General features: G+C 43.3%; 1 protein-coding gene across 1 annotated transcript in view; it reads left to right on the top strand.

Annotated features, from left to right (window-relative positions):
* Positions 1 to 22,802, top strand: part of LOC306695238 (cadherin-2-like) — a gene marked incomplete at both ends in the record, with an annotated part of 83,081 nt that overhangs the window by 13,776 nt on the left and 46,503 nt on the right. Inside the window, one exon of the mRNA XM_079158434.1 lies at positions 20,496 to 20,722. Coding sequence (XP_079014560.1) covers positions 20,496 to 20,722 — 227 coding nt within the window. The remainder of the gene's footprint in view (positions 1 to 20,495; positions 20,723 to 22,802) is intronic.

Here is a 22,802-nt window from a genome sequence, read left to right as displayed (position 1 = left end):
GACATGGCATCAAGTGCAGGAGCTTTGGCCGACCGTCCTCGGCTTGTTGGAAAAAAAGATGCCAGAAGTGAAATGTGGAAGTACTTTGGCTCCATTGCAGACAGTGAAGCAAAGCCCACTGACATACTGTTGTGAAGTGGAGCTTCTAATGAGGACCAAGACACGTCTAGCTTTGAACGGAATCACTTTACTTTTGAACTGCATATAACAAACTGTTAAAGTGAACAGAACGCGCTCTCGCACTCGACATGTGGATTTCTTCATACTATCATTCTCATCGTAAGCACGTATCATGCTACTTCCTAGCTCTTCAAAGTAAAAGCAGTTCCTGTTCAATGCTATTCACAATAAAAGTAAATCAGGTCAATTAAGCTTCTCACATCTACAGCTTAACAACATAAACAGTGTTACACAAGCAACATGAACTATATTAATTACGTTATGCAATCAAAACAATTCACAACACATACAGAGACCCGTCTGTAAAACTTGTTTCAAAGCCACACAGACCAAGAGAGGCAACACGTCAAACATGGCAAAGCACCTTTCAGACAGACTGTTCACAGAGTTCAAAGAACGACGGGTAGTTTTCATTAATATCTTGCTGTAGGCTAATACTAATATTAATGCCAATTGTTAAGTGTTCAAAAAGCTGGGCAGGAACAAGCTGGTAAAAAAGGGAACCATACAGATGTTTTATTTATTACTATTATAGATAAATATACCAGTATCGTATTTCTGGTATCATATCGTATTTGTGGTATTGTACAGAATTCTGGTATCGTAAGTATCGTGTATCGGTATATTATGGCAGGTATCGTATCGAAGTCATAATTTTGGTATCGTAACAACCCTATACATAAATAGTGTGTCTGTAGCAGTTCAGTGCATGTTTAAGTGATGTTAAAGATGAGGCTGGCTTTTTTTGTCTGAGGCTATATTTATAGCATATTTTTTGGGCTGAGTATTTTCCATCAAGTAGTATATACCAGCCACATTGAACTTGTGTAGATGTATTTTCTTAAGATTCCTTAAAGTGCAGGACAGATGGGAAGGATTGATGAATGCGTGTTGTTCACGACACACCCATGCAGAGTTTTGCGACCTTTTCCGATTGTGACCCCTTAAAGGGAAGAAAAGTCTACTTGCTGCACTTCATTAAAGCTCTTAGGCCTGTCACAATATCTATTCATAACAGAGAAAGACTTTTTAATGTCTGTAGTTACAGACAGTTAGAATGTGGGGCTGTGGGTGCAGGAAATACACCTCAAGTCTTTGATCTTATTATTTTGGTGCCTGCAAACACTGCTCTCATCAACATGGTTGTCAGTAAGAAATCTGTGATGAAGCAGCAGAAATAACAACATTTTGTGACTCCTCCATCTGTGCTTTTTCAAATAATTGAATAAAGAAAATTGCAATCACTTTCAAGTAAACCAGATTGCTCCATCAGAGAAAAACAAATACATTGTGCAATCCCTTTGTTAGAACAATGCAAATAAAGTTCCATCTGTGCAAAAAATAACTAATATTTGGCAAGAAATTGCTTATTTTGGCTGCAATTAACCTGTTTTGCACTGAATATCTTTTCAAGATAATAACAATAACGTGCAACCTGTGAAAAACTAAACAAAACAAGTTCAAATATTTGGCAATAAAGAGTTTTACTGAGTTTTACACTGCATATCTTTTCAAAACAACAATAACGTGCAACATGTGCAAAACAAAACAACATGAGTGCAGATGTGTGAGCCATATGTTCACACATCAGCACAGCATTTTATTTTAAATATGAGCTTTAAAATGTAGCATTCTGCTGTACTCTGAGAAGAAAGTTAAGTGATAAGACATTTACTTTAAGCAAAAAACGTTTTTTCCTCCAAAATTGCGATAATGATGAACGTTAACAGTCCAGAAAGTTGCGCATGCAGCAAGCCTGAACGGTAACGGGACTTAAACTTTAACGGAGGGAAAGACGGTTCTTGAAATAAAAAAAATCTGCATTTCCCTCTGCGCCACACCTGCAATACCGCTGCGCCCCACTAGAGGGGCGCACCCCACAGTTTGAGAACCACTGGCGTAACGTAACTTGAGCAAAAAAATAACAACTGCCTTTAGTGGACTTTCTTACATAATGTTACCTAGCAACGTTACCTAAAGTCAACATTTACTTTTGTTTTCACATGGGACATGAACAGGGGTCTCCCAAACACCTGCCCACCTTTACTGGACTTTCTTGTTTGTTGTTCTCGTTATTTTACCACGTAGCTTTCAATACCAGTAGCTCTTTGTACTACGTCTCTTGCTCTGACCGAATGCACAAACCATCAACATCCAACGAATCTTACAATGCCCACATTTTCCTCCTGGCGACTGGACTGATTCTATCAGGTGACAACATTCCAGCGTTGTTCTTCCATTCTGTTCCGCTGCCCCCATGTGACGAAGAAATCATACAATGCAGCTTTAATGACTGAATATGTTAAATAAATGTTACTCAGTCATACTCTAATAATAATAATACTCAGCACAAATATCTAATAAGAAGTCCATTGTTAGTGGCATCATGTGTTATTTTTTTTAAAAGTTATTGTTTAATCTATTGGTCCTGAGGTAAATGTGACAGGTAATCATGAAATGGACTTCAGCTCATATCACATCTTAAACTGGCCTGCCTACAGGAGCTCTGGCCTCAGGTACTGTAACACTGTTTATCACCGGGAGGACTCCTGAGGCCTCGGCCCCCTCCGGCACAGCAATCGATTTCCTCCAGAAACCAGACTCATGTCATCTATTCCTCCAGGGTCGTACTCTGTGCACTAACACACGGGCCGACGTACCGTTTGATACCAGAGCGCTTAAACGTCTCTGGGTGTCTACCTCAAAGGTTTCCCAGAAGCGTTTTCCCTCAGGCATATCTGCTGTGGACTAGAGGAAACTGCAGTGGAGGAGAAGATGTGTGTGCGTTGAACTTTAAATGCCTCTCCCTGAACTGGATAAAAAGGTTTATTTCACGTTAAAAACTCCTTTTTAGTCGACAGATCGGTGCTCTTTATGCAGGGCCATGTAGAAATGCAGGATTTGTGGGGGAGCAGAAAGAGGGAGCAGACATGTGAATGGCTTCATTAACACGGAAGAGATGGGTTCATTAACACCCAGGGAGCCCCGCTGAAAAGACTGGGCAGGAACACTGTATGTGTGTGTGTGTGTGTGTGTGCGTGTGCGCGTGCGCGTGCGTGTGTGTGTGTTGGCAGGTGCAGTAGGTGATAATTGGTAGTTGTCTCATGTTTGCTCAGGCACGGATCTAAAAGTGGAGCTCTTCATTGGCTTTGAGATCCCACATTCCCCCCTGTGTGTCTGTCTGTGTGTTTGTGTGTGTGCGTGTGTGTGTGTGTGTGTGTGTGTGTGTGTGTGTGTGTGTGTGTGTCTCCCTCCTCTTCTTTAATTTTTTTTTTTCCTGCTGTTTTTTTTTTCTGTCTTTTGCTCTCATGTGTCCAACTGTCTTTGTTTGGGGGCTCGACCGACTGGAAGAGCCCTGGCTGCTAGTATATGGCGTTGACACAGAGCCAGACTTTCTTTGTAAAAAGGGTTCACCACGTTCCTGTTTCGATTGTTTGTCATATGTGAGGAGGAGATGCTGTTTCCCTTGTTTTAATAAGCTCGATGTCCAAAAGCGTTGCTATTCCATTCTACTGAAGGTCTTTGGGTTTTAGGCTGCTGGTCGGACATTCAACGTCACCTTGGACTCTGACAAGTTGTGATGGATATTTTTTACTCGTTAGCAACAGCTCTGAAAGGAGTCATTATGTTTTGGGGATGCCTGTATGGACGTTCATCTCATTTTACTGATATCACAGGAACGCCCTGAGATCATTTCTTCAAGTTTGGCTCAAACGTCCACCTGCACTAAAGGAGAAACTGATTCAGTCAAAGGTCACTGTGACCTCACAAAACACATTTTAACCTCGAAGTATGACAATTTCACATAAATGTCTAATAGGATGAAGTGATGACATTTTGGACAGATATGGATGTAAACTGTAACATGACTGGTTGGAGGATGAATACAACTGCATGCGGTGATTCGAGTTCATAGATAAAATAAATGCTCAATTAACTTCAAAATATTTGAATTGATCAAATAGAAAGAACTGTTAGTTGCACCCTGGTTGCATTGTAATTAATTTGAAAGAGCACTGATATGAAAAGACAACAAGGTTCAGATACAAGATACAAAACACAATATACAAACACTTTTTTACACTGAGACATACTGTAACACAAGCAGCCATACAAGAACTTAAGCTCTAAAGCGATCAAGTTTATTTAAAACCAGAACTTGATGCGAATGTTTTTATTCTAGTATGGACATATTTCAGTTGGTACCAAGAAGTATTGAGGTTTGATACTCTGCCTTAATTCTTTTTTTATTGAACCCAAGCAGATCTCCAGGATTGGGATTAAGCCAGGCACCCTTTGATTGGCCAGCACTGTGTATATGAAATCTGTATTTGTGAGCTTCAGGTATGCCAGCTGTCAAAATGAGAAAGCAAAAAAGTGTACTACAACAATAAAATACAGTTTTGAATATGATTAGAAATTTCTGACATGTCCGTCAGTACTGATGCGCATCTCTGCAGATCTTTTCAAAGTGAATGTTAGTTAATGGATACCCGGACGATGAAAAATCTAACCCATCGCGGCATGCAATGTTTTAAGACATGTTTAAGGTGAATCATGCAAAACCACAAGTATATTCCTTTGTGTGTAAAAGAATGGGTTTGTGTAGACGTCCTCGCCGTCACCCCAGCAACTCGTCTGTGTGTCTGTGTTCGTTCCTTCTCCGCACTCCAGCTTATCAGCAACGAGAGGTCGAGCGGGTGGATCAGCCTCAACATGGCGGCCGCGTGCTCCTCTAAGCCACCCGTTGTGTGTGTGTGTATGTGTGTGTGTGTGTGTGAGAGAGATTAGAGGCAGATCAATGCAGGGATTGATCACAGCCTTGACAAACATAACACTAAGAATTGATAATGCGTGGATGTAAACGGCTCAGTCTTGAGATTGCATACAGTGGAAAGCAGCCAGGTTCTGTTTAAACCAAAGGCCTTCCACTCTGTCACATTCAGACAGCACAATGCTGCTATGGTCCTCGGGGCCCTAAACTGAATAACCTTTGATGGAGATGGAAACGCTCTGATGGCCAAAAACATCATACAAATATTTAAAAATATGGAGACAGACTTTTATTCACCGTCAGAGTAATTGGCCGGCTTTCTTGTGCTGTTAGAAATAGACAGTTTCTGGAATCGCTCTATTCAGAATGAATCGGTAACATACTTTGTGTCCACAGGTCCAGCGGCCAGTCTGATTTCTCCAGAGGCTGTTTTGTGGTTCCGTACTGGCACGGCTACAATTAGATAAAGCAGCATAATGAAGTAAATCTCATTCAACTGCGAGAGTCCGCCAAGACAATCAGCAGTTAGTCGCAGTAGTGAGCTACAGATATCGATCGTCTGTCCAACACTGTTGGAAAAAGCAGATGGGAGCTCCGGTTAAGATGAGGCTTTTCCTTAAACCACTTCACTGTGTCCTCTGGCTGCCAGCTGTGTGTGTGTGTGTTGAATGTTAAATCCACCTTCATATCGCATTCATAAAGCAGATTTATATCTCAGAGCAAGTCAGCGATTTGGTGGGATTGTGTTTATTCGTGCTGATGGAGCACGACGTGATGCAGCGAGATACACTAGCGTACAAAACACTATGATGTGATGTGATACAAAACACTATGATGTGATACAAAACACTATGATGTGATGTGATACAAAACACTATGATGTGATGTGATACAAAACACTATGATGTGATACAAAACACTATGATGTGATGTGATACAAAACACTATGATGTGATACAAAACACTATGATGTGATACAAAACACTATGATGTGATGTGATACAAAACACTATGATGTGATACAAAACACTATGATGTGATACATAACACTATGATGTGATGTGATACAAAACACTATGATGTGATACAAAACACTATGATGTGATGTGATACAAAACACTATGATGTGATACAAAACACTATGATGTGATACATAACACTATGATGTGATGTGATACAAAACACTATGATGTGATACAAAACACTATGATGTGATACAAAACACTATGATGTGATGTGATACAAAACACTATGATGTGATACAAAACACTATGATGTGATACAAAACACTATGATGTGATACAAAACACTATGATGTGATGTGATACAAAACACTATGATGTGATGTGATACAAAACACTATGATGTGATACAAAACACTATGATGTGATGTGATACAAAACACTATGATGTGATACAAAACACTATGATGTGATACAAAACACTATGATGTGATACAAAACAAAGATAAAAGACTCTGCATGTGGCCGGACTCACCTCTGGATATTTGATATCCATGCATATGCACACTGAATAATTGTTTTAATCCGTCTACATTATGTGTGCTGACAGTATGGTTGAGGTTAAGGGAGAGTTCGTGGTTATGACAAATCAGCTATAGTTATTGTTTGGGTCTGGTGACTGACTAAGATTGAGGAGAGACGAATCACGGATGAAAAAATATTTAGAGGTCGTCTATGATGGGACGCAAACTTAAGGCCTTTAGCGACTGGGAGCACGAGGAATAAACAACACGGATATGTGAAATACTCGCCCTAAGAATGTTACATGTCAAGGGCTTTCGTTGTGAAAGTTGGGAAAGAGTGGATCTGGTCTGCGCTGCCTTCTTCAAGGTTGGAAGGAGTAATAAAGGTGGTGGTCATGCCTCCACGTCGGCTGCAGCTGTGACCAGAGGCATTCTGTTTTCGGGTTGTCCGTACGTCAGGTTCATTCTCGTGAATATCTCTGGAACGTCTGGAGGGATCTTCTGATTTGGAACAAACGTCTCAACATAGATTCAAGGATGAACAGAATTTGGTGGTCAAAGGTACTCAGGAATTCATATGCTAATTGTGACACAAATATTCGAATAGAAGAAGATGATTACATTTTGGACAGACGTGGATGTAGACCCCTGATGAATCCCCATTTATAGTCAGTTACATATTTCTCTTAATCTTGACACAAATAAACCTGTCATTGTGAATATACATTCTCCACTATTTAAAGTAACATGGGGCACATTAACATCTTTCATCCCGCCGTTCCCTAAAGAAACCTGCAGCCACGCTGTTCCTTTAAACAGAAGCACATTCTACACACTGCAGTCGTTTTGCTCTTTCTAGACTGACCTCAAATGTATGAATAGAAAACAAACCTGCTTCTTTTTTTTCATGTGCTGGACTTCATCCACGTGTGAAGTGTGTTTTAAGGACAGCTGTCCTCCCTTCCCTCCAACACATATCCGGGCGCCTTAACGCTGCCCGGTGGGTCGGTAAATGGACGGATCAGTGAACAGCAGGTGATGTTAGCCTCTTTCTTATTTCCTGTGATTCATCTAGCGGGCCCCGTGCTCTCTTCACATGCTAACACCCGACAGACTGTGAAATGCAGATACAGCACCGCGGAGCTCTTGACTCTTTTGGTGTTTATTAGCAACAGATTGGCCTTTCAGGGCCATAGCTGATTGATTTTGCCTCCCAGTGTTATCTCTCTCAGGGAGGGGCGGAGGGCGAGTGATGCAACCCCGCTCGCTGAGGACACTGGCTGTCTCAGAGCCGGGGCAGTTGCCAGGGGAAACCCAGACTGGCGCTACGAAACCATGTGCTAGTGAGGGAGTATTGTTTTCAACAGAGAGGCTTGAAGTTGAGGGTGGAGGAACACCACATAGCTCATGTTTTAGGTCATTTCCGTTGGAACATATAGTGATACTCCATGGTGTTGTTCCAATATCAGAGTTCAGAAAAGAAAGAATTTAAAAAAAGAAAGATTCAGTATAGAATGTAAAAGATAAGGTATCCACAGGTTGTGCTGAAGCTCAATTATCAGACAGCAGTCGTGTTTCCATTCTTACTGCCTTCAGGTGTTTGTTGCCTCCGTCGATAAAGAGCTGATGCACTAAATGGGATATGGGAACGCCTTTGCTGAATACGTTTGCTGAATAGGTAGAAACATTTAACTCACATGACTCAGCTGTTTCTGCTGTCAGCATCTTCTTGGATATTTCCATAACTTGGGAACGCTTGTCTTTGTCTCTGCAAACACATTAATTGCGTTTAATTTTTTTTAAATACTCAATAAATCATTTGGTCTATAAGAAGGCACAAAATTGTGGGGGGAAAACAAGTCAATTGCAATCTCCCAGAGCCCAACATAATGTCTTCAAAGGTCTCGTCTTTTAAGCTTAAATGTTTATGTGAATATGTTCAACATCACTGATTTGACTGTGGATGTAAAGACCTGTACACAGCTCCTAGCTGGATTGGGGAACACAGAGTTAAGAGAGCCAGTTGGTCACCAGCTTCATGAAACCAGGTAAGGATCACCTGGATGTTAGAGTATGTTGTGATGTATCCGGATACCTCAAAGAAAGCCTGACTAAATTGAACTTTTCTTTGTGAGACAGGGCCTCGGAAAAAGTCGTGGAAACGCAAAGTCAACTTGTTAGCATTTAGCGCATGTAGAGAGCAGGAAAACTGTTGTATGACCAAAAACGATCATTGTCCTAAATAATAACCAACTGGAAATCAAATTTGTTGCTTCATTACGTTAGTGACTTGAGTTTGTTTGGGCTTTTCGATCAGTTGTGTTTTCCTATCGAATGTCTGACCAGTGAAATCATTCCAGTGTGCTGTGGGAGCAGTAAAACCCTGAACTAGCTCGGTCCTCACCAGCCCTGAGGCGCTGCTAGCCCTTCAAGCGGTTTCATTAGTCTGCCGTCAGTGGAGAGTTTTGATGGCCCTTTGGGCCTAAATGGGATTCTCACTGCTTAACAATCTGAGGGAAATACTGCTCTTATCACTTTTGAGGCATGGCAATTCTATAGTTCAATTTACAAATGTTGTTATTTTCTATCGTATTAGTCAACTCATCCTGTCTTTCCAGTCTAGTTTACAGTTTTAACAGTAACTATTTTAGAATAGTTTTAGTGAACATTTTGGTCCAAAATATCACCCTGTTATTATCACTGTGAAGTAAGTAGGCCTCCTGACTAATGCTCATGGTGTGCTGACGGTTCTGAAATACGCATAAAACAGAAAATGGAACCACTGCATTGATTTTGATATTTCTTTCGCCACCAATATTGCATGTTACATAGTCACAGTTTCATCTCGTCTTAGTCATGGAAAAAGAAGGTTGTTGGCAAGCATTTAGTTCTAGTTTTGTTAACAAAGCAAAATCTTAAACGCTCGTATTAGTTGTTTTCATCTATTGCTCCGTGCTCTTCTCTATCTCCATATTCCCTTTCAGGATGTAAGGCTTGTAGTGCAGTGTGTGTGTGTGTGTGTGTGCTGAACTTCTGTCATGAGCCCCCCCCCCCCCCCCGCATTGATCAAGCTGCACTCGTTTGGCACATTCAGGATTGGGATTTTTGTGAAATGCACCTCCGCCATTATCGAGTAGCTCTTTCAGACTCGGCCCCCTTTATTTGATTATATTCATTCATCTCACAGCCCTCCTTTGCCAGTACTTTGTCTCAAGATGTAAAACATTTTTGAACCATTTAAAATTTGATTATGGCTTCATAAATTACTAACCATTACCCACTTACATTCTGAATAAAAACACAACAATAAAAACACAACAATAAATTCCTACCAATGTGTACATGTGCCAGTTTATCGGCCGTAATTGGGTTATCACAGATATATCATTATTGTTGTATATGTCGTGAGATACTGTAAACTCTCCTTTATTTACTACGACTACAGTAATAACTAGGCTTTTAGTTGAAACAGACATCTGTTAGCCACAGGCCTCTATAAAACACAGCATTTATAAATCTATCTCTGCAGATCACAATAAGGTGGACCCAAGATGCAGACACTGAAAATATGCATTGAAACATGTAAACAAGACTAAGTGCCACTACAGGGGCTTGACAAATACATGTCAGCAAAATGCAAAATACTCTAATTGCAAATATTATATGTCTTGGGCTTTTATTGCTACAGAAACCTGCTAGAGGACCACTAAAGTAACCGGTAGCATTCATCCTCTGGGAACCATGAATGTCCGTACGAAATGATGTGCCAAGCAATCTAGTACATGTTGAGATACTTCACCGGATATATGAGAAATTTGACCTAATGCTGAAGCCAGAACAACAATCTGTTGGATGACCAAAGCAATTAGGATTCATCCACTGGGGACCATGTTTCATGACATTCCATCCAATAGTAGTTCAGTTTGGTACAATGTGGTCAGCTGACAAACAGAAAGATCAAGAGACAGACAGTGCCATCCCTAGATCCATGCCGCCAGTTGGCAGAAAACTATAAATAGTGAAATGTTTCTGTGCAATAGAAGTTCAATTTGTTCAGCTAATGGGAAAGAACAAAGTCAAACTTTGTTATCTGCTCTTACAACCCAGCGGCTTCAGAGTACGGCCCCCTGATCTGTGGACGCTGTCGAGTTTGTCCCAGTTATCTCGGTGCACGTTGTTGTGCTGCACTGGCAGAATATGAGAGGTTAAGCCGGGGACCACCCACCGCTGCTCAGCAACATGTGAAAGCCCCATGCTTAGTTCTGCCCCAGTTCCCTCCACATATTGTAACCCAGACAGCTCTAACATCATGTAGCAGCGCGAGTGTTTTTGAACATGCCCATGGATAATGTATGAGCCTTTACACAGAGCTGGTAGAGCCCATCAGAGAGAGAGTGGAGGATATTACAGCTGCATGGGAGGGGGTGAGGTGATGTGGTTGTTGCAGCGAGCTGGTTCTTCTTGCACTTGGCAGTTATTGGGAGTGTCTCAAAAGTGGGGCTGCTTTAGTCATATTGATACATTTCTGATATTTTTGGTCCTTAAAAAGACACTCCACAGATTTTACATGAGGATCAAGTGTGCTTGTCATGAGGAGTACTACTCAGGCAGTGAAAACCTTGGTACTATATGCTCTGGGGCTTGGTAGGAAGCTACAATCGTGGGGCAAAGGAACTGAAAGATGTGGGTGTTTACCAGGCAGGAATGGTCTAATGAAAAGACTCCAGTAAGTTGCACTATGGGAAATGTAGGATCCAGTGTTTTTTGGAGATTCAGCTATACTAGGGACTATAAAACAGGATATCTCTGCCTCTGCTTCTTTGATTCAAACCATTCTTTTAAGCAAAAAGTTCCCCAGCTTTATGGAAATGCAATACTTTGAGGTATTGACGTTCCTCTAGTGCCTGGTCTTATTTACCCCTTGACAAACATTGCAGAAAGCTTTCTCAAATAACTTATGGCCGGATTTTCATTACATTTTCTTAGGATTATTGTGGTCACCAGGAGACGACTCTATAACCCCCCCCCCCCCCCCCCCCTTTTTAGCACCACCTTTAGGCCATAATGAAAGAAACTCCCAATTGGCTGTTTATTATAAAATGTACAAAGCGCATTCATTTTCCCCAAGGGATGACCCCTTTCCGTTTTAGACACTCCAGAGTATTTCCTATTATCCACATTGTTAACTCTATACACTAAATGTAATGAGGATGTAATATGCTTATCACAAGTTAATGTTCCCAAGTGATAAACCCTTTTGATTTCAATAACCCCATCCCCTCTCCTGTAATGCTACCCTCAGGACAAAGTTAATATTTGAACCCCTCTAACTGGATAAGTTACAATATTGTTTGTCCCATCAAAGATGTGAATATAGTGTGTAAAGAATATCTGCGGAGCTTCTATGGCTTTAGTCTTTATATGAAAGATCACACATGAGACTTAACCAATAGTTATCTTCCTCATGGAAATGATAATGGTGCCTGGTGGGAGACCATCAACACCAAATTGTTCAATTCAATGTGATGCACTTAGTTCTGATGGATAAGATACAGTTTGAGAGATTTTTACTGCAGAACTCTCTCAGTGAGTCTCAAACTTTTTTTCCCCTTAAAACAAAGTGACCTTCCCTGTCAAGGCGTGCATATGGCGAACAGCTCAACTAGAAAATGATTTTTGCCTTTTCAGCTTGTTTGATTTGATTTATCATCACAAACCGCCCGGAGCTGGAAATCTCTTTAATAAGTCACAGGAAAATAGAATAAAACAGACACAATGTGAATTTATTCAGACTTTTTTTAATCTCGTACATTATCTCAAAGAGAGCTCAGGGCTCCGGCAGAGAAGAGCAGAGTTTCTAATGATCCAAATGTTGCTCTGTGTTGTGCAGAGACTTTGACCAGAATATTTAGGAGGACAAAACTTCAACTTGTCATTTCTTTGTGTTAATGATTGAAGTGACAAAATCATCACATAGTTTGATACCTTTTGATTGTGTTTGTTTATTCTCTTACCGATGAAAATGCTCATATCTTGAACAGAAGAAATTCAGTTTAATTCTTAAAACCCTTTAAAGCATAGTGGTCACTACAGTGGACAGCTATCCAAAGACCTTTTGAAGCATTTAGTTTTTTGGTTGTCTGTCCATCTGTCCCATTCTCATGATTACAATATCACACAAACACTTGGAGGGAATTTCTTTAAATGTGGCACAAACATCTACAAAACTCGTTTTTGGCCACAACTCAGTTCATATGCTAATTTTGACAATTTCACATGAATGTCTAAGAGGATAAAATGACAAAGTGAGTACATTTTGGACAGACATGGAAGTAAACTGCAACATTGCTGGTTGGAGGAGGCATACAACCCCAAGGCAGTAGTTGTAGCCTTGTACATGTATGGGTTTGGATGGTATAATTGCATATCAGCAACCACAGTGGACGCCAGTGCATCGTACCATTCGCTTCCACCTACTGGCCAGTCATTGTAACAGCAAGACACATTTCTTAAAATCAATATGGGCGAAAATTAGACATAATGCGTCTCTATCTTCTAAAGTCACAGTAATAGTGTGAATTAAATATAGCCAGATTATATGTTTCTGTTATTTTTGTATTAAAATATTATTACATTTTTGTATTAAAATATTATTAAATATTAATTGAAGAAATATACATTTTAACAGAGGGAGGTAGGGAGTGGCTGAGGAGTCAAGAGGGAGGAATTGAGGGAGGGAGGGAGAGGAGGGAAGAGAAGAAAGAGCGAGGCTGAGGAGTCAGGAGCGAGGTTCAATGTTTTTGTATTACATTGAACAGTATTAGAACTGTATATTTCCTCAATTAAAAACTTAATTAATGTTAAAAAACTCCCTGAAAAATGTGTGTTTAAAAAAAGTGGAATTCTAAAATGTGCCTAAAAAGGAGGAAAAACACTCCTGATCCTGACTGAGGTTTCCGTAATTCATACTCGAAAGGCTTATAAACACAGACAAAAGAATGAGAAGTGAAGAATACTCATCTGTACCAACTTCTTTCCTGAGAATGGAGGAGTGGCTGTAGCATGTTGCGTTTGTTTCATCAGGTCTGTCGATTAGGAGCAAAAATCAAATGGACATAGAGGACTCATGTGATCACGAGCTCCACATACATTAATGTATTCATGAGTAATTCACCTGTTAAGTAGTGCAGTTTCATGTGACTTCGCAGATGACTGACAAACTAAAAAAAGGATAAGTGTGACAGTGAAAACAGCAGAAAAGACAAACGCTATTCAACAACTTCACAATGTGAGACCAATGCACTCAAGATAATAACATAATCAAAATATCATGAAGCTATAACAGTAATAGTAATGTGAATGACACTGTAATAAAACAGAAGAAATGAACAACTAAAATATAACATAAGTCATGAATACAATAATGTCTATCAACTATTCTCCAGAAACCAAAATGGTGGCAACAAAACACCGAACTTGAGACCACAAACCAAAAGGACCATTTTCAGGGAATCCCAGCCGTTCTTATTGCTGCTCACCACAAAGTCTGTGGTCACCTTCTCTTAGTCTCCCTCTCTCCGTCCATCTCTCTTGCTGTCTCTCTTTTCTCCGTCTCATAAGGGCTATTTCCATCCTGCCTTGAAGCACATTTCAAATCAACTACAGCAACACGGCTAAAAATCCACATTGAATAAGGTGTGTTTCTGATCAAATTAGCATCTCGAGTGTGGAAAACAAAACCGTTAAAGACAGAAGTATGTACCAGAGAGTATTCAGTGTCTTTTAATGTCTAGGGTTAGGTTAGTTTTGCCTGCTTCATTCTGGATCTGGTTCCTGGTCGTCAAAATAATCTGAATTTGCTAAACTTCGATGGCAACTAATCTGTATCATAACTTTGTATTTTAGCCATGCTAGCAGTTTAGCTCTGATGGCAACTCTGATGTCTGTTGACCATGAGTCCGACTGACTTTTGTGACTCACTATTTTTCCTCTAGCTTCACCCGTAGGTCAAAGTTTTCACTTACCCAGCAAAATATGTGCCTCAAGATACTGTCCAGGCCTCAATGGTTTATGGACAACGCATGGGTACTTCATAGCTTGACAGAGCCACCATTGGTCTTGGTAGTTAGCCAAGAATGTGCAGAACATTCAGGCTGTTATTGTCGCAATTGAGGAGGGAAACATATTAAGTTGACGTTAATGCCATAACTTCCTTGATGACATGTCAATACGAAACTCTTCCCTGTACGGATAATTTGTGGTGGAAAAGGAACGATTGTGAGTGGACCGTGTTCTTACAGTTCAACAAGAATCCCTCAGTTAAACCTTAATGCATATAAAACCAGTACTTAACGCGTAGCATCGTAACAGTTTGGAACTGAGACTTTTAGTATTTGGAGCAAATACTCAGAAAAATAGGCATCAAGTGTCTATTTACGAGACTACAGTTGTTGCTTCAATCAGTCAGGTAGCCTACATCTTTTAAAAAACGTTGTGTCCACACACAGTAGCATGTGATTGTTAAGTTAAATTAGACACTAGGGCTGCACTTTAATCAAATTCCATCTAAATCGCAATACGGCCTTCTACAATTTTCAAATCGCAGGAGGCACAATATTTCTTAAAGGCTGAATGTGTGTCAAAATAGAAATTTAAATGAAATATTGTGGTGCTGCAGAGATGTCCTGGCCTACACTTCATATTCCACAGACTAAAAAAAACATATTTGTTTTGAACACATCACTGCAAAAGTCACACCATAATCATTTTAATGTTTTTCAAAGAAAATGAGAATAATTATGTAAATAATTAACATCGCCAATCATCTCGCAATTGCGGCATTAGTCAGAATTACCACAATAAGTCATTTTTTCAAAATTGTTCAGCCCTAACTCCACCAACAATTGCAGTCTCCCATCCTCCTCAGCCAAAAGATCTGAGCTGCATCTTTCAGTTTGAATAATTTATAACTTGTTGCTTTTAAAATGTTGAAAGCTCAACCTAATCTATCCCCTTGGGCTCTGGGATATTATAGATTACTCTATTAATTGATAGAAGTAATCTACAGATTTATTAGTGATGAAATGAAATGGGCAGAGAAACCGGAGAGCTTTCCGGAGCTCTGAGAATGTCTGTTGGATAAAAGATGTGAACGTTTCATTGTCACGATTCTGTCAGCTCATGTCCGTGAGAGCGTCCTTGCAGGAAAGTATAACGGAGGCTTAATGCAGGCTCTTCTGAGGCTGTGCTCGACGGACAGACAATATAAGCTTGCTTTTGTTGTTTCTGCGTGCAGCCAGCATCAAAACATTTAGTGTCTCTGTGTCTCCATCCTCCTCGTCCTGCTTTCATTCTCCATCAGAAGAAGCAGTTGGACAGAAACCAAGCTGCAGCCTCTCCCTCCCTCTCTTCCTCTCTCTCTCCTCCAGCTGAGTCTGGACCCACTGACTTGTTGTTCATGCGCCGGCTGCGATGAGCTGACATTTTAACGTCGACGGCTTTGTTCTGCATGAGTGTGCTGCGTCTGCTCAAATCACACCACAGGAAAAAAAAACATGAGATGATTTCTGGAAATGCAGTCGCAATGCTGCACTCCCCCCCCAGCAAAAAAGCTATTTCCGCTGCGAAAGGTACTTGGCAAACAAATAAAGACGAGGACATTGAGGGGAGACAGAGAAGACCCTGCTGTTCTTGCTGAAAGCTGGTCCCGTTATGGTTTTACTTCTGCAAATCCCGTCTTCAAGCTTTGGGATTTACAGGCAGGCTAAACTCTCTGGCCAGGTCCATCAATCGTTACTCTAATGCTCATCTGAAAGCAAGTCTGGTTTTACATTACTTTTTTCTTCAGCATCCACTTTTTTTCCCTTTCAACCTCTTTAAAGCTTAATTTATCACTCAAATTTCCCCTTAAGCAGCTTTAGATAAACTCTTTTTCTGCACTGCTTGACAGCTTCACACATTATATTCTGCATGTGTGTGTTCCATGATGGAAACTAGCATGTTTTTTTAAGGCACAGGTGAAAAATATTGTAGATGTCTTGAACATCATTTAGTTAACTTTTTCCCCAAAATTCTATCTGACATATTTGGTATGATTTGATTTTTGTGTGCTTTGCAATTATGGCTTTTACAGTATTCACACATGCAGAATTAAAGTCCTTTTCTCATGATCCTGAAGCTTCTGGGCATGTTAGGCATTGAGCATGTCATAGCTGTGATGCAGCTATTTGCTTTGGCTCGTCCCTCAATCAGAAGAATGGCGGTTCGATCCCCAGCTCCTCCAGTCATGTCAATGTGTCATTGGCAAGACACTATACCTGTGCCATAAGTGTATGAATGGGTGAATGACATGTAGTGTTAAAGCACTTTGAGTTGTTGGTAGACTAGAATGGCGCTATACAAGTACAGTCCATTTACTATTTACCATTATACCGCAGATGAAGTAGTTCACTTCCAGAGTTTTTCTTATTTCATTTCAGGTGAAGCACTTTAAAGACATGAATAGAAATAATTGGGAATCAGCTTTTTGTCTCTTCTGTCCGCTACATGAAAACAAGTGTGCTTCTGTTTCCTGAAGGACTCAAAACGATCACGATTGGTCGTCTCCAGGTTGTTGCTCCCACATGTCGAGAGACATTTTCGTAGTTGAAAAGTTGAACCTTTCTCAACTTCCCTTGGCTGCACCGCTGGGCGACTATTGAGTTTCGAGTTGTGGAGGATGGTGCCAGGATGTTGTTTCAAGGTTCAATTAAAAAATAAATAAAAAAACTCTGGTGGCCGGGCCTTCGCCCATGGGGCCCGGTCGGGCTCAGCCCGAAGAAACAACATGGAGCAGCCACCCTGTGGACCCACCACCCGCAGGGACAAGCATCGGGGTCGGGTGCAATGCAGACCGGGCGGCAGGTCAGGCCGGAGGCCTGGGCGAGCCGATCGCCGGCAGCATAGACTAGCTCTAGGGACGTGGAACGTCACCTCGAGCGGGGAAAGAGCCAGAGCTGGTGCAGGAGGTGGAGCGATACCAGCTAGATATAGTTGGACTCACCTCCACACACAGCACTGGCTCTGGAACCAAGCTCCTGGAGAGGGGTTGGACTTTGTCCTTTTCCGGAGTTGCCCAAGGTGAGAGGCGCCGGGCGGGAGTGGGGATACTCACGAGCCCCCGGCTGAGCGCCACTGTGTTGGAGTTCTCCCCGGAGAACGAGAGGGTCGCCTCCATGCGCCTACGGGTTGCGGGGAGCAAGGCTCTGACTGTGGTTTGTGCTTATGCACCAAACAGCAGTTCAGAGTATCCGGCCTTCTTGGAGTCGGTGGGAGGGGTCCTGGAAAGGGCGCCGTCTGCCGACTCCATAGTTCTCCTGGGGGACTTCAACGCTCACGTGGGCAATGACGGAGAAACCTGGCGGGGGGTGATTGGGAGGAACAGCTTGCCCGATCTGAACCCGAGTGGTGTCTCGTTATTGGACTTCTGTGCTAGCCACGGTTTGGCCATAACGAACACCATGTTCGAACATAAGGCGGTTCATAAGTGTACCTGGTACCAGAACACCTTAGGCCGGAGATCAATGATCGACTTTGTAATCGTATCATCTGATCTGCGGCCGTATGTCTTGGACACTCGGGTGAAGAGAGGAGCAGAGCTGTCAACTGATCACCATCTGGTGGTGAGTTGGATCAGATGGCAGGGGAACCGGTTGGAAAGACCCGGCAAGCCCAAACGTATAGTGAGGGTGAACTGGGAACGTCTGGCGGAGGACCCTGTCCGGGAGGACTTTAACTCTCACCTCCGGAAGAACTTCTCACACATCCCGAGGGAGGCTGGGAACATGGAATCCGAATGGACCATGTTCAAAGCCTCTATTGTGGACGCGGCCGCTAGGAGCTGTGGCCGGAAGGTCATCGGTGCCTGTCGTGGCGGCAACCCGAGAACCCGGTGGTGGACACCGGAGGTGAGGGAAGCCGTCAAGCTGAAGAAGGAGGCCTTCAGGGCCTGTTTGGCCCAGGGGTCTCCTGAAGCAGCTGAGAGGTACCGGCAGGCCAGAAGGACTGCAGCTGCGGTGGTCGCGGGTGCTAAAACTCGGGCATGGGAGGAGTTCGGCGAGGCCATGGAGAAGGACTTTCGGTTGGCCTCAAGGAGGTTCTGGCAAACCATCCGACGGCTCAGGAAGGGAAAGCAGGGCCTACCCCAGGCTGTTCTCAGCAGGGGGGGGGGACTGTTGACCCGGACGGGGGACATCGTCGGGCAGTGGAAAGAACACTTTGAGGAACTCCTAAACCCGACCAACATGTCCTCTGCAGAGGAGGCAGCGCCTGAAGACCTGGGGGGCTCACCCATATCCCTGGCAGAGGTCGCTAAGGTAGTCAAAAAGCTCCTTGGTGGCAAGGCGCCGGGGGTGGATGAGATCCGCCCTGAGATGCTGAAGGCGCTGGACACTGTTGGGCTGTCTTGGCTGACACGCCTCTTCAGTGTCGCATGGGGGTCGGGACCAGTGCCCATGGACTGGCAGACCGGGGTGGTGGTTCCCATTTTCAAAAAGGGGGACCGGAGAGTGTGCTCGAATTATCGGGGTATCACACTACTCAGCCTCCCGGGGAAAGCTTATGCCAGGGTGCTGGAAAGGAGGCTCCGATCATTTGTTGAACCTCGGATTCAAGAGGAGCAGTGCGGATTCCGTCCCGGCCGTGGAACAGTGGACCAGCTCTTCACCCTCGCAAGACTACTGGAGGGGTTCTGGGAGTTTGCCCAACCAGTCTACATGTGCTTTGTGGACTTGGAGAAGGCTTTCGACCGGGTCCCTCGGGGGTTCTTGTGGGGGGTGCTGCGGGAGTATGGGGTGCCGGACCCGTTACAACGGGCGATCCGGTCTCTGTACGACTGCAGTAGGAGCTGTGTCCGCATTCTCGGCAATAAGTCAGACACGTTCCCGGTGGGTGTTGGCCTCCGCCAGGGCTGCCCTTTGTCACCGGTCCTGTTCGTGACTTTCATTGACAGGATTTCTAGGCGCAGCCGGGCGGTGGAGAACGTCAGGTTCGGGGGTCTCGGGATCACCTCTCTGCTATATGCAGACGATGTGGTCCTGTTGGCCTCCTCGGATCGTGACCTCCAGCATTCATTGGGGCGGTTTGCAGCTGAGTGTGAAGCGGCGGGGATGAGAGTTAGCACCTCCAAATCCGAGGCCATGGTGCTCTGCCGGAAACCGGTGGATTGCTCCCTCCAGGTGGGGACGGAGTGCCTACCTCAAGTGAAGGAGTTTAAGTATCTCGGGGTCTTGTTCACGAGTGAGGGTAAGATGGAGCGGGAGATCGACAGGCGGATCGGTGCGGCTGCAGCAGTAAAGCAGGCGCTGCACCGGACCGTCTTGGTGAAGAGAGAGCTGAGCCGGAAGGCAAAGCTCTCAATTTACTGGTCGGTCTACGTTCCTACCCTCACCTATGGTCACGAACTCTGGGTCGTGACCGAAAGGACAAGGTCGCGGGTACAAGCGGCCGAAATGAGTTTCCTCCGTAGGGTGGCCGGGCTCAGCCTTAGAGATAGGGTAAGGAGCTCGGACATCAGGAGGGAACTTGGAGTCGAGCCGCTACTCCTTCGCATCGAAAGGAGTCAGCTGAGGTGGTTCGGGCATCTGATTAGGATGCCTCCTGGACGCCTCCCACTGGAGGTTTTCCGGGCACGTCCAAATGGGAGGAGACCCCGGGGAAGACCCAGAACACGCTGGAGGGATTATATCTCCCAGCTGGCCTGGGAACGCCTCGGGATCCCCCAGTATGAGCTGGAAAATGTTGCGGGCGAGAGGGAAGTCTGGGTCAGCCTGCTTGGCCTGCTGCCACCGCGACCCGACCCCGGATAAGCGGAGGAAAATGGATGGATGAATGGATGGATAAAAAAACTCTGTCCAGGTCCGGTGATGAGGCGAAGCGTTCAAGGATCCATAAGGAACAATGAAGTTATTAAATAAGGAAACAAATAGTTTTCCCAGTTTGGTGTGGAAGAGGTTGAATCCAACACCTAGAATAAACCACTTTCTGATGTCTCTCTCTCTCCCTCTCTCTCTCTCTTAGTGTGCTTCGTGGACTGCGGTAGAGGGAAGGTGTGGTTCCAGATTGGCGACTCGTCTGATTTCAGGGTGAGTGAGGACGGTGCGATCTACACCCTTCATTGCCTCAGCCTTGTGGGAAGTGGAAAAGCTGTGGTGGTGGTCTACGCCCGAGACCCGCAGTCCAAACAGGTCTGGAAGACCAGAGTGCACCTCCGCGTTCGTCCACATGGCAACAGCACAGGACCTGAACAGGTAAAACAGCAGTACAGAGCCACTTGTAGATTTCACAAGGTATTGGACAGAGTGCACATCATTTAATTACTGCTTATTATAATCATTATGTTTTGTTAATTCCAATGTACTATGCTCAATGACTTTGTTTACATGCACCAAATAATCCGTTTTTTTACCCGTATTCCGAAAATGACAATATTCCTAATAATCTGTTTACATGGCTAATGCAAATTAATGTTCCACTAATATTCCCTTTTACATGCAGCCGTGCATTTTCTGACTAATGTAAAATGACCCCATGCTGCATCCTATCACCGGGGCCAGTTGATCCCACGTCGACGTCATTCTCTTCTGTGTTTGACGTTCCGTTTATCATGAGAGCAAATGGAAAAGTGGAACGGCATTTCCATTTACTTCTTTGCGTGAGAATCTGAAGAGAAGTATTCCAGCGGTGGAGAACTTGTTGGACCGTGTGAACACAGCCTCCCTCTTTCATACCTTCAAAAGCCTTCTTGAAAAGGTCGGCATTGTGATATTTGTGCATATCCAAAAACCTGTTGATATCCAAATCCTTTATAATGTTTAAAAGTAGGAGTGTTTTTCATTCTTTTGTTTTGGACATGCATCACTACTCCAGCTTTACAAACTATTGGCTAGTTGGTTTGTGTTCAACGCACAGAGCTGGTCGTAAACAGGGAAGAGGCTGTGTGTCACAAAGTGCCGTAAAAACCCTTTAAGACGCACATTCCGAATGCTCTGTGTACATGTCCATAGCATAGTCCTAAAACCTGAATAATGACATATCACACATGTTGTAATTGTAAAATGATCCATACAGAATAAGGCCTAATTCAGAAAATCTGAACAAAATATGATCTTTACATGAATTCTTTCAAATTTGGAATATTGTCATATCTGGAATAATAGTGGAATATGAGAGTGCATTTAAAAGTGATCACTGTCTATAATGAATATACAGTGCACACATATCTACTGTCTATAGTGAATATACAGTGCACACAGATCTACTGTCTATAGTGAATATACAGTGCACACAGATCTACTGTCTATAATGAATATACAGTGCACACAGATCTACTGTCTATAGTGAATATACAGTGCACACAGATCTACTGTCTATAGTGAGTCATTAGATATTTGAATAATCGTGAGTTCATTTAACACATACAGAACCTGACAGCATTAACACATACCTGGATCTGAGTCTGAGGAGGATGTCATGTGTGAAGCCTTTCTGAGAGGGAGAGCTGTAATTTTTGACAACCAGAATCATGAGCGTGACGGGCTGTTATTCCCCCCCAAGGCTTCAGTAATGGTGGATGAACTATGTGCAGATATAAAATCGGCTTTTCCACCCCAGCAGGCGTCTGAGGTTGGCCAAGCGCTGATTGCAGAGACAAAGTGAGTCAAACAGCCATCTGCTGGTTTGTTTCATGTTCGACGGCGATAATAAGGCCCTCTGCATGTCTCTAGACGAGACGCTGGTCTTGATTGGCTGTTCCTCCAAAACGCGGCCCAGAAACAGCCGGCTGCCGTATGTTTTAGCTGCTCTCGGCGTCGCTCGCTGTCGTCAGAGAGGAGAATCCCGGAGAGTGAAAGAAGCTGTCAGCAATCCTTCATGAGGAGAAGTCGTGAGGAGCAGCCATGGCGGTTAACAGCCAGTCATTTGCCAGAGGAGCCGTGTCAGCGCTGTGCCCTTCAACTGAGCGGCACCACCAGGGTTGTTACACTGAAAAAAACGATTCGGCCCCCTTGTAAATGTTACATGTCTTAATCTAGTTTATTTAATCGATTTTAATGTGTAATTGAATCCTACGTATCTTTTTTAATTAATCTCAAAATGTTCTGCGCTCGTTTAAAATGAGTTAATTCCATTCAGGTAAAAGTAATGAGAAAAAAATATGTACAATTTAATTTCCACACGTTTTCCTGTCTGCGCATGGGCAGACTGCGGCAGGATTGTTTTCACTCTGGGGGGATTTCCGTTAGAAGCTCCCGCACTGCCGTCTGTCCACAGGTCTGTTTTCGGTAAGTAAGCAATTTATAACCATATGTGTGTTATATTTGTTCTAAA

The sequence above is a fragment of the Pholis gunnellus genome, assembly GCF_910591455.1.
Source record: "Pholis gunnellus genome assembly, chromosome: 4".
In the NCBI taxonomy this organism is placed as follows: Eukaryota; Metazoa; Chordata; class Actinopteri; order Perciformes; family Pholidae; genus Pholis; species Pholis gunnellus.
This window is presented reverse-complemented; position numbering and strand designations above follow the sequence as displayed.